The 18,076-nt window shown below is 47.5% G+C and overlaps 1 protein-coding gene across 1 annotated transcript; it reads right to left on the bottom strand.

Moving 5' to 3' along the window:
- Positions 1–3,101: 3,101 nt before the first annotated feature.
- On the bottom strand, positions 3,102–16,216 carry LOC142564144 (uncharacterized). Its single transcript, XM_075675007.1, has 5 exons — positions 15,937–16,216; positions 11,185–11,273; positions 9,409–9,635; positions 6,450–7,466; positions 3,102–3,554 (listed from the first exon to the last, which is right to left on the bottom strand). Exons 1-5 carry the CDS (start codon positions 16,087–16,089, stop codon positions 3,232–3,234), a joined length of 1,809 nt encoding a protein of 602 aa, XP_075531122.1. The 5' UTR covers positions 16,090–16,216; the 3' UTR covers positions 3,102–3,231.
- Between the last annotated feature and the right edge of the window lie 1,860 nt (positions 16,217–18,076).

The following is an 18,076-nucleotide window of genomic DNA, read 5'->3' as shown; positions in this document are numbered from 1 at the left end:
CCGCTTTTCGTGCTTCTAAGCCAGGAACAAGGCCAGTGACAAACCCAGTTTTTTTTGTACTGGTGCTACTGGCAAGACGAGATGAATCGGCGGACACTAGCCACTTCAGGGTAAGGGGAATCTAGCTCAAGATATGAAACGTCATTCCCCAAGACCGCACGCTCGCAGCGCCACTGCCGCGCGGCTCGTGAGCACGAGCGCTCACCCACGCCGGGGCGAAGAGCTCCTAGGATGAGCCTAGAGGCAGCTGCAGCGAGCGAAATGCGAAAGAACCACAAAGAACACGAAGCAAATAGAATGCATACGAGCCATAGTATGAGGCCGTCGTCATCATCACCATACGGACCCGACGGAAGAAAACAACGGGGAACATACCTGGAACTGTGACGCAGGCAGGGGCAGAACACTCGATTCTGAAAGCGCGTGAATCGCGAATATAAAGACGCTGGCAAAAAAAAAAGACAACAGCCAAAGAGAAGACTTCCACTCTAGCACTGTCACAGCAACAGCACAAACCCAAGATGCCGCTCCTGCCACTCGACGACTTTAGGATCGTCTACCGGCCGCAAGGGTTCCACTTAAATTGAGGACGACGCAACGAGCTATGGAAAGAAGAATGACAGGTGTAAGGTTAAGGGATAAGAAAAGAGCAAATTGGGTGAGGGAAGAAACGCGAGTTAATGACATCTTAGCTGAAATCAAGAAAAAGAAATGGGCATGGGCAGGACATTTAATGAGGAGGGAAGATAACCGATGGTCATTAAGGGTTACGGACTGGATTCCAAGGGAAGGGAAGCGTAGCAGGGAGCGGCAGAAAGTTAGGTGGGCGGATGAGATTAAGAAGTTTGCAGGGACAACATGGCCACAATTAGTACATGACCGGGGTAGTTGGAGAAGTACGGGAGAGGCCTTTGCCCTGCAGTGGGCGTAACCAGGCTGATGATGATGATGATGATGACCGGCCGCAAGCAGGTCTCGAACTCGCCAAATGGAACACCGTCGCAGTCATTCACGCCATCGACCGAGCAAGTGGGCTATCGCAGCTAGACTTCATGACAAAGTACGCGTACAAGTACAGAGAACTGAAGATGTAATCACCGCAAGCATGGCCGACAAGGAAGACGACAAGATACAGGTCAGCATCAACAGAATACAGCTCGGAGGCACTTATCACAACTTCAAACGCAACATAAGGACTCCACACGACGTCTCCAGAGGGGTCATCAATGGCCTGATATCCAGAACGGGCCCCGAAGGACTCACGACAAGAACCCGAGCATCGGCAATATGCACCGTTCTTCAGGCCCAAATGATGGGTCAGTCGACCACGGCAGTCGCATTCTTCGAAGGAGCGCATGTTCCTTACTATGTCATCTTCCACAGTGTAGACTTACGCTGCAGACCATATCGCAAGTCAGTGCAGTACTGTCGAACCTGTGGCAACACGGGCCACCGTCAAGACGTCTGTCTGAGACAGATCCCGGATTTCTGCTACAAATGTGGCAGGACAGGACGACCGCAAGACCGTGATTGCAAACCCATTAGCTAGCTCTGTGGAGAAGGACACGAAACTGGAAGTACAGAGTGCAAGAATAGACTGAAGCAGAAACCACCACCCTACAATATACGGCAACAGCGCCTCAAAAGGCTCCAAGAAATGCAGAACCGTTGGAGCTCCAGCAGTGGAGAGTTCCCGAGGAGCTGAACACCTCGGCCACCAGCTCGAGCAGGAGCAGTGCGGGCAGCTCTCCCAGGCGCAGCAGATCCAAGTCATAGGGAGGGCTGCCTTGCGCTCCCGCTCTCGCTCCCGCACGGTCAAGCGCGCGAGCTACGTCATCGTGGCAAGTGGCTCGAGCGACTCGGGTGGTACGAGCAGCTCGGACATCTCGCCGGCCGAGGCCATACGGGTCCTCGAAGACAAACTGCAGAATCAGCAGAACAAAGTGCAGAATTAGCACAGCCAATTGCAGAGCCAGCAAAACCTCATAGACAAGCTACGCGACAGTCAACAGAGACAGCAAGAGCTCACCCAAAAACTGCTTCAGAAATGCAAGGAGCAACAAGAACTCACCGAGAAGCTGCATCAAAAATGCCAGGAGCCTGAAAACATAAGCAGACAGCCGGCAAGGACGCTGACCAAGGCGGACGTTGAAGCCGCTGCAGGTGCAAGGTGCCTGATGTCGCAAGAAGCCTTTGTGAAGAACATTCACGCCACGATGAAAAAAATCGTCCCATCAGCATCGAGAAGAACAAACGGCAGCAACCTTCAAAAACAAGGTCTGTGGCTAGGCGTTGCCTTTACGAACTCATATGCTTTCCTCATTGGAGTGGCCAACAGCCCTACGTGTGGCACATGCAACATCGATGACGTCTGTGCATGTGGTCCGGAGCGCAAAACAGGCAGCCCCGTAGCGGATGAGGACTATCTAACCTAATTTAACGAGTGCAGTTGCACAACGGTTTTCGTGCGGCAGCGGTGCAAAACGATAGCGGCATACGGAGAGACGCGTGGTCGGTGTCAAATGTCAATCAAAGAACAGCCACCAGCGTAGCCTGCGTTGGAGCCCTGAATTTTGTTTGAAACGCAATTTTCAAGAATTATGAATTTTCGTTTCTTACCTCTGGTGTCCCTGATTCCAAGTTGAGGGTCAGCTAGGAGGAATCGTCAGACGCCTCCTGGGTGTCGCAGTCCGAGCCTCTTTGACTAAGAACAATTTTAGGGATGTTTTAGCACGGGCATGGTAGTACACAGCCCATATATAACGAGGTGTACGAAGACGCCCAGGCTTTAGTGAATACATTGCACCAGATACAGTGAGTGATTTGCAGACTCTTGGGTGGATTTTGTGCCGCGGCAAAAGAGACCCCTAGAACTTCCGAAGGCTATGAACACTCACTTATACACCTTCACTGTCTTTGATGTATATGAGTTGCTAAGAACGGCGCACTTCTGAGAATTTTTTTTCGATAACGCGGCACGGTTTAGCTGCAAAACACCTGCAGCTATCACGCCAAATGAATAAAAAAGCAGGAGGAATAGCTCAAGTACGTTGATCTTTTTTTTTTTCAGAATAAGAACAAGGTGGAGACCACCAGAACGCTGTGATCAATTTTCTTGAACACCCTTCACTTTTATTCATCCTTACTCTGAGTATGCGAATGCGATCGTTTGACATTATTGAGTGCGTTCCGGGACGTTGCCTCCCCATTCGTCGCTGGAAAAAGTCCCGGCTACCGTTGCAAGGCGTATTCGCCGCTGGGAAACTTGAACTGGACCCTGGCAACGTCTCCGTCCAGGGATTTCCCGCGGTACACGTTGAAAGCGTGGACGCTCAAGGTGCAAGACGTCCCAGGGCTCGGTGCCGGAGTCGCGAACTCCGTCGTGTCGGGCCCGAGAACGACGCTGGGCCTGTTGACCCTGACGTTGTCCTGGACGCAGGCGACGTTGCCTTCGTAGCCACCGCGGGGCCCGTTCCACGATTCCGGAGCGAGCCAGGTCAGGTAGAGGTCTCCTTCACGTGCGTGCACGGAGAGGTTTCGAGGCTTGCCCGGGGCTAAAGTAAAAAAGTGTTTCTTAGCATTTTAATTCCTTGATTTGCCTTTCAAAGATCGTACAAAAAAAAAAGAAAAGAAACGAACGCATTTCGCACCCGTAACAGCGCGCTACTGTTTAATCCAATTGGGTAATTATTATTCAGACAGGGTAACCCATTGGGCGCACCATGGCAACAAATACAGAATTCTCGGTAACTATGTCTCACAAAAATTTTTTCTTATCAAAGAACAAGTAAAACGAAAAAATTCAGCAGAGAAGAATTTGGTACGAGGCAGCAGCACATAGATTACAAATTAACGCCATGCTCTTTAGACTAAGCTGATGTAGTAGCGTTTCGACAAGGAATTTGATTTTGGTATTGTTGATATTCAGAGGTACATTGTCCCAAACCCTGGCTCCAGTGGTTGTAGACTGCGTCAAACGTTCCGGAGTAAATCACGTGCTACGAGACACGCAGCAGTGGGGGGCTCCCGGATTTAGCTCAGGATCTCCTACCTAAACAAATGGGGAACGGAGAAATCGTATTACTCGGAAACTACAGCACCGTATTCGATGACGTTTGTTGCGCTTAAAGGAAGTTGAAATCTAGGAATCGCAGGAAGGAGATTCTCTAGTTTAGGTAAATTAAAGAAATCCTGGAAAATTGCAAATTTAAAGAAAAACAAAGCGTAAAGTTTAGAACATTGTAACTCTAAAATAAAAAAAAATATCACAATTCTGTAAACTACAACTGATAATGTAACTAAAGTGGACGAAATATATGCAGTATACACCGCTCTGAAATATATTGCTAGTTTGTGAGCACGGCTTTTCCAAAACGTTTGTAAATATTATACCATTTGCACACAAGCTCTAAATTCCTGTACCTCAGTTTGACCACTTGAGACGCTATAACAGATGCCGTTTAAGGAAGTGCGACGCCTGTTTCTGGTGTAGAGTTACAGATTTGTAAACTCGGTGCTTTTATTGTCTTGAAACCTTTTGATTTCTTGGTAACTTGAGTAAAAAAGAAAATTGAGGTCCTAAATGCAAAGTTCCCTTCCTAATATTGTTAGTATCAAATTTTCTCTTTCAAATGCCAAAAATTTTATTGAAACCATTCTAGCGGTTCCTTAGCGAAAGCATTCCTTTGTTTTACATGCACCTAAACAGGGGAAATGGGAAGTTGCCTCGATCTGCGGCGCACGACCACAGTTGCATTTCGCTCCAATCGGAATGCGACTGCGACGAACTGGGATCGAACCAACGACCTCATGCTCAACAGGAGAGTGCCATTGCCACTCAGCTACCGCAACGGCAGTAGAGTAGGGGAGCGGGTGAGAACGGTGCGTCCAATGACGTTTATGACTATGCATTCTCGTGACAACACTATGCATGTTTGTTTTTAGCATGTTGGTAGGAGGAGCGTTGAGATCAGCGCAGTACTAGAGGCGCAGAGGTGAGCAGCCGTGCTGCTGGCGCGATCTTGCGTGAACACGTTCAAACGAGACAGCAATGAATCATTACTGCCATGGCCTGCTGTATTCTACACAACTGCCGGCATAAGGGCGTGGGGGCCAACAGAATAATTAAAGCACATAGGAGTTCTTTTTTTGTTCCTTTGACGAGAACACTCGCGGAACACAAAATTGTTTCCGAAGCGTTGTAGTTGAGCAGACGGTCGTAAGGTGTCGCTACGAGCATTACGGTGGCTGTCTACGCCTGCGGTTTTCGGGTATTCTTCAAGCAGTGAAGACGTATATGGACCAACTAAAGCTCTTCGTAAAGCTAGCGTGCAACTGAAATCATGCGTTGGCTACTGTAAAGTGTCATCCCAGTAACAAGAAACGCACATGCTAGTGTTCAGTAAGATATAAAGCCGACGTTAAAGAACTTCGAGGGAAGAAAATGGCGGGCATTTGGTCTGCCCAGATATCGGTTATTGGGAGATTGAGCTGGCCGATTTCCTGTCGAATTCAAGCTTTTATGAGTGACGTAATACTAATGAGGCATTTTCTTCGGGGATAAATCTGTTCATGGCGGCGTGGGTGCTAGACGGAGTACCTGTGCATATTACTACACTTACGGTTACTATCCGCTTACGAAAACTATTGACGTATATACCTACGCGGCTGTATCTCTGCATATGTTGTTGAACACTTGCTAGCGTGTAAGCAGTAAGGAGTGGCCAGCGCCTCATAAAAGCACGAACTATTGTTCTGCCAGTAGTTTCAGCAAGGACTGTTGGTAAGTCTTGACAACATTGTTCATAGAAAAACAAAACAGGTAAACTACTACCTCATCTACCCACCCATTCTCTCTCTCCCTTATTACCTCATTGGTAATTAGGCGTAAATGGCGCTTCTGTAAACAGCTTGTGTTAGCAGAGAGACTCACCCAATTATAGCAACGTTGTAATTGTGGAAATCAGGCTGCCCAGTACTCAATTAGGGTCCGTAATACCCGTATTCGAGAACGCTCCTCCGCTCAACCGCTCAACGCTGTTCCTTGACTCGAGAAAGATAACAGTGCCACCCCTGGGCAAAAGTGGTCACTCCGTTTTGTTGACACCCCACGGGAATTCTTGAGAAATGTAGCGTTATCTTCGGCCGAGGGGCCGCGTTGTGTTCAACTCGGTGTAGTGGAGGAGGAAGTGCTTCGAGTCAAGGATAGTTTGAGAATACCGGAACGGCGGGTTAGAGCGGGTCAGCCCCCTCAAACTCCCCTGAAAGTTTTCAGTGCCCTTTCACAGCTTTTAAAAATGCTCCAGAAGCCTCCTTGCGAGCGCTCGCACGCCGAGCTTTGGAGCACTTTTCGAGCCGCTCCGAGCGCCCCCTCCCTTTTGCTACTTTGAGAGCACAGGGATTGTGGGGCCTTTCGAACTTGTGCTGCGTTGCGTGCTGCAATCACTTACGTTCCGCTGGCGTTTCGAAGACTTCGCTGGCGCTCTCCCCCGTTACGGCCACTCCGGTCGCTGTGACTCCAGGGGTGACAGTGACGGAGTAGTTCTTCCACGGTTTCAAGTCGAGCAGCTCGAAGCTGGCTTCACTTGCGGACAAGTCTCGCACGATGGTGTCGTCGCGTCGTGCGGATCTGTCGCCTGCTGCCTCTGCCTGCTCTAACTCTGTGTCAGTGCCACCTTCCTCGTCTTTCTTTGCGGCAATGCTGGCGCTCACAACCAGACGGTAGTGAGCACCGCGGACGCCGTCAAGCTCTTTCAGCTTCGACCAGGTGACGCGGGCCGACCTGCCGGTCACGTCCCCGACGGCTAGCTCTTCGACTCTCGGTATTTTCGGCGTCCAGCTCAGGCCTCGAGCCACGCTGGTCTCACCTTCGAACGCTCTGCCTGGAATCTTAAAAACTGGATTCACCGCAGCGAGCAGAGCCGCGAAATTGGGGACACCCGGAAAGGAAACTCTGGTGCGCCCGCCCTGGACTGTTTCGTTGCGGCAACCTTCGGCGACGTCTTCCGCACCGACGCACAGCGCGACCCGGTACTCGTGTCGCTCCAGTGCCTCCGGATCTGCGGCATTCGCCTTCCACGCCACGGAAACGTCGCTCAGCGAAGGCCTCGGATTGGTCGTGGCCAGGGTGACGTCAGAGACGTGCACGAGGCCTTCGGGATAGGTGGTAGCCGACACGATCGCCGATTGGCGTCGCGTCGTGACGTTGCCGTTTTCGCAGACGGCGACCACCTGGACTGCGTAACTCGTGTGGGGCTCCAATCCGTCGAGGGTCATCCACGTTTCGCGGGCGAATGCCGTAGATTTGCTCGTCGCCGGTGCGCTGGCGTGGCGGGGGCCACGCTTCCACCACGAGAGTTCGTACCGTTTCACGACGTCGTCATCAGAGCGATGAGTGGTCCAAGAGGCTTGCAATTGCGTGGGACTGCCAACTAGTACGGCCAGGTCCACGAAATATTCCGAAGGCCCTAAAGAGACAAAGAATGAATGGAATATTCAATTAATTAATAAAAGAAACAGAGAATGAATCAAACAATCAATCAGTCAATGACTGTGTGTGTGTTCTGCTTCATTTTCTTTTTAGGTTTGCCATCTTTCTCTTTCTTTCCTCGTTCCTCCCTTCTTCCTATCTTCCATTTCTACGTTTCTGTCTCCTCGTCTCTGAAAAGTAGGCAGGCGTTGGTGCCCCTTCCGGCGGTGGTTGCAGGACTACCCCTCGCTTTCCCTTTCCTGCCGTGTGTAAACACATGCTTTCAAATCAAATAATAATAATAACAATAATTGCAATGTAGCTCCTGAAAGACGCAGCCTGCACTGTACTTCATGCAAACGTTTCCGCAATTGAGGCAGGGCAAGAAAATTACTTGGGACACACTTGCTCGTATTTTCACTGTATTTACGGAGTTTCCTTGCTTTGTTTAGCATTTTTGAGTATTACAAGCTGCCGAAAGACGATTTCTTGCGGATTGTTTATGTGATTGTACATATCTTTATTCTATGAAGATTTCTGAATCGTTATAGATTGTTACGTTACCCTTATGGAAGCTCTCATAAAAAAATTACTTATTCGTAGAAAAAGTAATAGTGCATGGGCCATAACATTTCTGCACTCGAAACCGCCAGTGACAAACGGTTGTTCTTGCCTATCTGCTCCGGCCATGTAGTAGGAAGAAAGGAAGGCAGGCAGGAAGGAAGGAAGGAACGAAGGAAGGAAGGAAAAAGTGGAGAAGGAAAGGCAGGGAGGTTAACCAGTTTAGCTCTACCGGTTTGCTAGCCTACACATGGGAGTGGGATGGGGGGATGAAAGATGGAGAGGAGAGAGAGCACATAGCACAGCACGCACATCGTCAGTTACAGTCCGTCACGCTTGCATGGTACGTGACATCACTGTCACAGCCGGTTGTCCAAGCACGCGTTTCTTTCAAAAACCGAAGTAGTCGCTTCGTCGCCTTCAGCTGCGATGTCTTCTGTAGGCGACATGTGAAAATCCTTTCAACTGACAATAGCCTATTGTCAATAGTGTAGAACATCGTCTGCCGGGTGCTACTGCCTCCATTTACTCAGGCTCACGCACATTGGTCTCGCTACGCGTACGCAGCTTAGGGTTGACAGAGGAGTGTTCAGAGCTAGTTCCACTGATTTCATTAGCAGAAAAAAAACACGGAAGTGATATTTATTCTTCAAATGGAATACAATTCATTACTACCAGTGGTTCACCAAATGCAATTGCCAAAGTGACGTTGTGCGGCGTCATGGAAGTTGGTACAGCGTTGTAGCAGTTGAAGCGTGCACCCATGCCTTTCATTTCGCTTACGAAATGGGTCAAAAAGCAACGTTTCGCACACAGTGCGCTGTACAATCATTTTCACCTTTAAAAGTAAAAAAAGGGTGTAAATGTGTCTGTAACTCACACCCACAGGGTGTCATTTATATAACTTACACCATAAGGGTATGATTATAGACACATTTACACCGTATACTCCCTTTTTACACCCTAAGGGTTCGAGTTATCTACACATTTACACCCTTTTTGCACTTTTAAGGGCGTAAATTATTTTACACTGTGGGGAACAAGTCGGTCAGTTTTCCCTGACGACGCGATTGGTGCTGGTTTTTCTCCCCTATTTCTTTGCTTTTTTCGCTTTCGCCTAAATGAAATTTAAATGAACGTTTCAATTATCGAACACTTTGTAGATATACGGTGAAGAGCGAGGGAAGCCTTCTTTGAGGTTTCTTAATTCAGTCGAACGTTAACCAAATCGGCCGCTTACGAGCCCGAAAGCTGGCTTCTCAGCAGTAAGACTTCCTTCCACGCACAAGCCCACCGTCAGTTCTTTTTTTTTTTGCGTGTTTCTTTTTTTCTAGTCGGACTCCGGATTGCTGTCAAGAGTACACTGCCCTGTACTATACCTAAATACAAGGTGTGGATCTTCCTGCAATATGGCGCCGAAAAATTGGTTTCGGAGCACTGCGTCTGCACGCATACGGTGTGGACGTAGCCGGGCGTCAGGTTGAACACGGCTGTGGCGCGGCCAGTCAAATTTTTGCTGCAGTGCGAGGGATACGTGTCCGCGGAACAGACGTCCGCGTAGACACCCGGAAAGCCGCACGCACAATGCAAGGGGTTCTGGAGGTTCCTGCATCGTAGAAAGAAGATACGCGCTGTGACAGCTTTCTAGCAGCCATTAATTCAATGTTGCGTACGAATTTGTAGCAGTACAATATGCGCGGTAAACATTTCGGACAGTCCTGCTGTGTGCTGTAGAGAAGGAGGCACGGTCTTCAAGAGGTTTGGCTCTTTTTTTGCACTAGCTCTTTTATAATGTGGTGATGGACCTAAAATGCGTTGAATTTGTATTGTGAACAAGCTTCCCCGCACCTCCTACTTCTACGAATATTCGAAATACAGCGTGATTCTTACGACGCGTTGAACGCGTCACTGTGCGCCGTTGTCGATCCCAATAGTTCAGTTTCTGAAATTCCTTACAGTCATCTTGAAATCCCCACGTGAATGGTGGTCGCCGTCAGTGTCACTGGGGCAGCGAGTGAAATATAATAAGTCGGGTATATTTTTTGGAAATACCCCGATATGAAGCATGAACTGTGCGAACGTAACAATTGGCGCCTTCGCAATGTCTACGCTAAAGCCTCCTGTAGTTTTACGAATGTCTGCCCAATTGAAGAATTCAGCTTTGTTTTTAAGGCGTCCGAGACGATGGCTTGCGTTTGCAGGGTGCGGCCAGGGTTGCACCAGCGTCGCTATTACGTTCGTAATCTTTGCTTGCAGTACGGAGGAAGGAAACTAAGGAGAGGTCCTGACGTCACTCTTTGTAAAGCGAAAGTGAAGCCGGAAGTTGGCGTTGCTCATGGCGTTGCTCCGCCTATCGGGCCAGCTCTCCTCTCTTGTTTACATTCCTCGCGAAACCACGCCGCGCTGCGCGCAAGCGTGCTGCTCGGATCCGCGCGCTCCGCAGCAATACTAAACAACCGTTAGCACGTTAGCATGATTCCGCCAAAGAGGGCAAAATTTCCCGCGGATATTCGTTCGTCCGTTGCCATTGCCGTGGCGCGGTACATTGCGTACAGCGTTGCATGCGCGTTCATTTCCCGAACTTTAGTTCCTCCTGTCCCACCTGGCCACAGCAACATCCGGTAGAGCACGGTCCAGATAACGCAGCGCAACAAAACACGGAGACCAACGCAAACCTGCCCGCACGGCGCCTTTGCCACGGTACGCAACCTACGGAGCAACACGTGTGAGAGCACAGAACAATAACAAAGCCGCCATTGTGGCCCGAAAGGCGGGGCCACTACAGCAAAGAAATAAAAAAACGGCAAAACAAAGGAGAACCTACTACGTCATTTCCTCCAAACTATTCTCCCAGCGCGCGGAGGGAGTAGGGCCTCTCCTCAGTTTCCTTCCTCCATGGCTCGCAGACTGGCGTTCGGAAGCAGAGGAAAGCGAGCAGCACTTGAGAAAAAAGTTTTCCGTGCTCTAGCAAAGAACGATTTAAGACGCTTCGATGGTCGCTGCAACGCAGATAACCGCTGGCTCCCATTTATATTTTCTGTGGTTTGGCAGCTATTTTAGATACGGAAGAGGGTACGGTCAACTAAAGCTGACTAAGCTACTGACGAAAAAATAAATACGCATACGTGAGCAGCAACTTCAGAGAAAACACTCACTCAGTTGCATTCCATTCGAAAGTGACGTAGTCGAAGCCGACGTCCACTATTTTGATGGCCGAAGGTCGCGGGCAAGCATCTTGGAAAGCCTGTGAGCACGCGGCAGAAAGAACACAGGAAGGTATACTAAAGAACGTAGAAGGAGTAAGACGACAACAACTCCTTTAAGGCGGCTCGACAGCACTTGTCGCCCACCAGTCTATTATACGTAACATGAAGCTTTACAGGATCTGAAACTGGGCACGGGGATATCATTCTGCTCAACATTCGCTAACCCGGTTTGTGACGTCTGGCGTTGCCTTTGCGTCCAATACGCTGGAGTCATCTCGCTGTTACATGATGCGTATTAAATTAAAGTTGCTGATCTTTATTAGCGATCTTATTCGTGGGAGTCAGTTTAACAGCAAACGTATTAGGTGAACTGAAAGACCTGCTTAAATTCTTTAAAACCAGCCATCCTTTCCATGGCTGCTGGCTGACTGGGTGGAGCTGCCGCCTGGCAGGAGAGCTTATACAAAAAAAAAAAGAAAAAAGAAAAATTGAATTACATGTTTGATGGTGGGATCGAACACCGGTCCTCCAACACAGCAGCACGGTGCTCTAATCATTAGGCCTCAATGACTTTTCTTTCTTTATTGCCTCGCTTGACACAGAGTTTACGAGCTCAAAAGAACAGAATAACAAGATCATAGTACTGAGAACCGTCAGCTGTTTGCTGACTAGAAGTCATCAGTATTTCGGCATGTGCGACAACATTTGAAATCTTGGAACCCACTCTGGTACATACGTCTGCACCTTCTGCACTTCGACAAAATGGGACACAGATTCGCAAAAATATTCGCGGACTGGTCTAGCGTCGATATCCGCATTGTGTACAGCCGTCCGAGTTCTCCCTGTATTGCGCAGGCCCAGGAGCATAACCAGATAAAAAGGCACACCATCGTTTTCGACCGTGAGATAACGGATTCCACGCGGACTTAATGGCAAGTCTTTTTTCAAGGTTCTCTGTAAGATGTCCCAGAAAAACACCCCACTCCATCAATCTAGAAACATGCTCAATTGTATCTGGTTTTTTGCATAATAAACAATGAGTACCCCACGGAACAAATAAACCCTTTTCTTCTAACCATGTTTTAACGGGTAAGGTTCCTGTGTGCAGCCTAAAAAAATGGTTTTGACCCCTGGCGCAACGAGCATTTTTTAGACGCGTTTCAAAACATCTTTCCCTATAGTTTTTAGAGTGTTTGCCTGCACAATATAATTCACGGTACAATGGCACAGGAAATAACACATCAAAAGGTCTATGTACAGTTTTTCACGTAACACCTCAGTCAAATATTGCAAGGAAAAACGCACCGGTAAGAAGCGGAAAGATGACAGAAAGAGTCATTGAGGTCTAATGACTTATCTTAGTGGAAAGGCTGGGATTAGTAATTAGGCCCTGAATGACGCTTTCTTTCTTTCTCTGTAATGTACGGGAATATTATCAGTAGGGGAATGTCATTTACATTATGTTTAGGCACGCACGTGAAAAGAAATATAAACAAATGCACACATACTACAGAGTTAAACGAAGCGGTGCACGTGGCAAATACATTTTCCAAGGCCCCATTGGCACGTATACAAATCGTGGCAGCACCAACTAGGTAGCTCCTCGGACATAAAAGCCGCGGGTCTACGGCGACGATAATTTCCATACTATGCCACATATCCACGACGGGGGGCGCGGGGGGTGCGGAAGTTCGGCTGGGGATGGATTGGCCAAGCAGCGGGCGGTACACATTTAGAATATTCAAGAAACGAAGAGAAACAATTAAGCCAATCTAAGAGTTACCGCACTGCGTATCACGCGGGTGCGCAAGTGCGCATGCGCATTGGCTCCAGCTCCCATTAGGCCAACAACACAGGAACGAAATGGGGAAAAAAAAATTTACAGCGTTTCGTTAACTTCGCAAAAGCTTTACTTCACACTGATTTCAAGATGCGCGTTAGGCGCGTTGAATTGGCTTAATGTTTCTTTTTAGTTTTTTTTATGATACAACCACTGCTAACTACACACTCCCGCGTTTGGGCCACTCGGCCATCCTCGGGATTAACGATAATTTCCTACTATTTCAGTGCGCATCCCAGCTACGTTTCTTCTGTGAAAACTAGCGAAAAAGCGAACGAGGTTAGCGGTCAAGTCAATTATTACCTTTCTTGAACTAAATGAAGTCGTGGGGTTTAACGTGCAGAAGATGTACAGCGGGATGAAGGAGAGGCGCCACAGCGGACGTCTCCGGATTAATTTTTCTGACCGTCTGAGGGTCTTTAACCTGCACCATATAAGCGCGGAACATGATCGAATTCCCGCATTCCGCTTCCGTCGTAATGCGGCCGCCAGGACAGGGATTCGAACACACGACCTCATGATAAGCAGCGGAATGGCGTAGCCACTGCCGCAGCTTATTAGGAAGTTTTAGATGTTTCCCACCCACACGGCTTTTTTTGTATTCAAAGGGAACTTTGCGCATCCAAAGCGTCACGACCTGCTAGCCTTCTTCTGTACACCTTCTTGCATTAGTTTGCAAAGCCGGTGGTTCGCGTCACCAAACTTTGAATGCGCAAAATCTAAAGTTCCTCATTAATGCGATGCTTACGTTGCGAGCGCTTCGATCTTTTTCTGACCGGGGCTGCTACTGCTGCTTCTCCTCACTCACTGAATAGTAGCCCGCGTCACGTGACGTAGCACGTGCGCGCGCCTGTGAGCACGTGACATCGCCGCGTGCTTTAGTGCGTGAAATCGCATTTTTCTATTTAGCTATAGTTTCGTAGCGCATAAGCATAAACACTGCGAAATTAAAGTTGTGACCCGTGCTGTGCGCACCGATTAACATTGCAGGATATTGCACGTTGCATAGAATGACAATAAGTACACTTGTACCCAACGAATTTGGTGCCGTAGGATTTAATTTTATCACTTGGCGAAAGCTTCGCTTCACACAAATTCCGGCATGTGCGTTTGACGGGCGTAATTGTTTACTCCTCTCATCAATGTATACTGCTTCTGTTTGTTCTTGTCTTTCGCCACGATTTTGGAACATCGGGCTCGTTAGTTAAAATACTTTTCGTTTTGTCGCAGTTCATCATCATCATCATCATCATCATCATCATCATCATCATCATCCTCATCATCCTGGCTACGCTTACTGCAAGGCAAAGGCCTCTCCCATACTTCTCCAACCCTACCTGGTCATGTGCTAATTCTGGCCATGTTGTCCCTGCTAACTTCCTAATCTCATCCGCCCACCTAACTTACTGCCGCCCCCTACTTCCCTTCTATACTTCCCTTCTCTTGGAATCCAATCGGTAACCCTTAATGACCATCGGTTATCTTCGCTTCTCATTACATGCCCTGCCCATGCCCATTTCTTTTCAACTAAGATGTCACTAACTCGCTTTTGTTCCCTCACCCAATCTGTTCTCTTCTTATCCGCCCCCCCCCCCTTAACGTTTACACCCATCATTCTTCTTTCCATAGCTCGTTGCGTCGTCTTCATTTTAAGCAGAACCCTTTTCGTAAGCCTCCAGGTTTCTGCCCCGTAGATGAGTACTGGTAAGACACAGCTGTTATACACTTTTCTCTTGAGGGATAATGGCAACCTGCTGTCCATAATCTGAGAATGCCTGCCAAACGCAACCCATCCCATTCTTATCCTTCTGGTTATTTCAGTTTCAAGGTACGGATCCGCGGTCACTACCTGCCCTAAGTAGATGTATTCCCTTACCACTTCCCGTGCCTCGCTATCTATAGTAAACTGCTGTTCTCTTCCGAGACTGTTAAGCATTACTTTAGTTTTCTGCAGATTAATTTTTAGACCCACCCTTCTGCTTTGCCTCTCCAGGTCAGTGAGCGTGCATTGCATTTGGTTTCCTGAGTTACTAAGCGAGGCAATATGATCAGCGAATCGCAAGTTACTAAGGTATTCTACATTAACTCCTATCCCCAATTCTTCCCAATCCAGGTCTCTGAATACCTCCTGTAAACACGCTGTGAATAACATTGGAGAGATCGTGTCTCCCTGCCTGACGCCCTTCTTTATTGGGAATTTGTTGCTTTCTTTATGGAGGACTACGGTGGCTGTGGAGCCGCTATAAATATCTTTCAGTATTTTTACATACGGTCGTCTACACCCTGATTCCGTAATGCCTGCTGAGGTTTTGTTATTCCGTAATGCTGAGGTTTCGACTGAAGCAAAGGCTTTCTCGTAATCAATGAAAGCTATAGATAGGGGTTGGTTATATTCCGCACATGTCTCTACAACCTGATTGATAGTGTGAATATGGTCTATTGTTGAGTAGCCTTTATGAAATCCTGCCTGGTCCTTTGGTTGACAGAAGTCTAAGGTGGTCCTGATTCTATTTGCGATTACCTTAGTAAATACTTTGTAGGCAACGGGCAGTAAGCTGATCGGTCTATAATTTTTCACGTCCTTGGCGTCCCCTTTCTTATGGATTAGGATAATGTTGGCGTTCTTCCAAGATTCCGGTACGCTCGAGGTGATGAGGCATTGCGTATACAGGGTGGCCAGCTTTTCTAGAACAATCTGCCCACCATCCTTCAACAAATCTGCTGTTACCTGATCCTCCCCAGCTGCATTCCCCCTTCGCATAGCTCCCCAGGCTTTCTTTACTTCTTCCGGCGTTGCCGCAGTTAATTGACATCAAACAACTCACGTAAATGCAACGGAGATTTGAACGAGCAACACTCACATGGGTGGTCTGGAATGCCGCAACAAAGCACAACGCGGCCGCGAAACGAAGGATCTTTCTGGTTCCGCAGGACGCCATCGTGGCTTGCTTCAAAGCGTCGTGAGCACAGGGACGAGGACGAGTCGTTCGCCACGCTGAAGTGCGTATCGTCATGACGTGCACATGTGAGGCCCGTAACCCTTGGCCGCCGGTGCCTGTCTTGATGTTTGCCCGATACGCGCATTCGCTTCTTTCTTTTCATGCCTCTTCAGTGAGCCTGTGCGTCAGCGACTTAAGTCCCCTATCCGACCCGCATTTCGTCCGAGTGCGATAAAGTCTCGAGTGTGCCGTCTATTTGATGAGGAGCTTGCTGTTCCGATGCCAGTATCTTGGTCGAAACACTTGTGTGGAGACCCCTGCCGATTGTCATAAATAAACAAAGAAAAAAAATATTAAAGAGGGTGGCTTCAGGTACTGTGAGGGCCAATAAAACATTCTGCCTAAGGTCAAGCCTTGTCTTCCGACATTTCGGTCTTTCATTAAAAACATTTCGAGCGCGCCCTACTGTTTCAGAAGAAGCAGATCTTAATTTGTGAAAGTATGCGATGGCCTGTAAGGTAAACAAGGAAACGTCAGAATCTCAACGCACATTAGTAAAATTTCGTTTTTTAACGCACGTGGGATTATTGTGTGTTTCTGATGTTCTAGTTTGATGTCCGTGGAAAATCCCGAACCAAGAGAAATTTTTTGTTCAACTGCGAATTTTTCTCTCTGCGAAACCCGCATTGTTTTTCTTTGCAGCTTCGTGCTACAAGACGGGCGGATGTCAGTTTTTCCTTTGATGTCCATTCGTTGCGCATGCTTATGTTTTTGTGTACTGCGGTTATGTTTCCTTCCCCCTACGGTCTGGGCTAATGAGGCCCGCTATACTGAACAAACAAACAAACACACAAACAAACAAACAAGCAAACAAACAAACAAACAAACAAACCATTAAAAATGTATGTGTACACATAGCGTTGCTGTGGCTGCAAAATGGTCGACGGAAAGCAAGGAAACCATGGATATCATTTTTCTATATGTAGTTCTTATGTCAAAACTCGGAGCATTTACCTCGAGACATGATGAAAAGAAAATTGCACGAACGCGTCGGAAATGGCCATCTATGTTAATGCGATAGCATTTCTGTAATGACCTTACCGACATTTTTGTTCGCATTTTGTGCATTTTTGTTCGCATTTTGTGCTAGCAGGCGGCAATAAGCAAGCGCAATGCATTTATTCACTCTGATCGCTCGGTGAAATCCGTTTGTCTGACTTGTCAACTTTCAAGTTTGTCAACAAAAAAAAAAAAAAAAAAAAAAGAAAGGCACATTTTGCTTCAATTGCTTGCAAAACGGCCGATCAAGCATGCGTAAATTCATTTCATTTCCGTTTTATTTTCCAGAAAAGGTAGACCTTTCTGGTAGGGATACCTGGGCAAAAAGCTGTTTTTTTACAGCTTGACTGGGCCCGGACAACCTGGAAACTTTTAGCAGTGGTGACATTCAGGAGATGAAACAGATTAATGATAAAACATAGCTATTAACACATACTGGTGACATGCACATATTCTTCCACATATACGCACATATATACTAACACACGCATATATTGTAGATACAGAAATAAACCGATTAGGCTTCAACAGCTCACAGATATACCAGCCGTAAAAATTTATAACATATCCATTTCCAACAATAATATAGGTTCGAAGTTTAGTCGAGATTGAATATAATACAAGTTGTGCAGTCTGCATTGCATCCTGACAGTTCACAGCATAATAAGGCTACATTGTAAGACTACGATTGCGTTTCTTCTAAGAAATTGTTGAGTTTCGTCTAGTGCGCGGAGGACTTTTGCACCAATTGACGAACACTGCAGTTTGTACATTTCATTCAGGTAGCGGCATGGACTGACATTAGCTGGCGAGTGAACTTCCCGCTGTGTCATTGCTACCTCTATTAGCTTCGTTACCATCTTTTCATTCATTTCGTTATTATTTATTTCTTCATTTCTGCCGCGGAACATAGGGAAGTGGAGTGGCAGATGCATTACCTCAACATCTCCACAGAAACAAATGAATAACACAACAGAACCTAGATTCAATATGCTATTTGCAA

The sequence above is a fragment of the Dermacentor variabilis genome, chromosome 11, assembly GCF_050947875.1.
Source record: "Dermacentor variabilis isolate Ectoservices chromosome 11, ASM5094787v1, whole genome shotgun sequence".
NCBI classification, from domain to species: Eukaryota; Metazoa; Arthropoda; class Arachnida; order Ixodida; family Ixodidae; genus Dermacentor; species Dermacentor variabilis.
This window is presented reverse-complemented; position numbering and strand designations above follow the sequence as displayed.

Excerpts from the sequence above, each read along its gene's own strand:
- LOC142564144 (XM_075675007.1), bottom strand. The coding sequence starts at position 16,089 with ATGACGATACGCACTTCAGCGTGGCGAACGACTCGTCCTCGTCCCTGT. Across the intron at positions 11,274-15,936 it reads CGGCATTCCAGACCACCCAT|GCTTTCCAAGATGCTTGCCC; the intron begins GTGAGTGTTGCT and ends GCGTGCTCACAG. Across the intron at positions 7,467-9,408 it reads GATCCACACCTTGTATTTAG|GGCCTTCGGAATATTTCGTG; the intron begins GTATAGTACAGG and ends TTGTCTCTTTAG.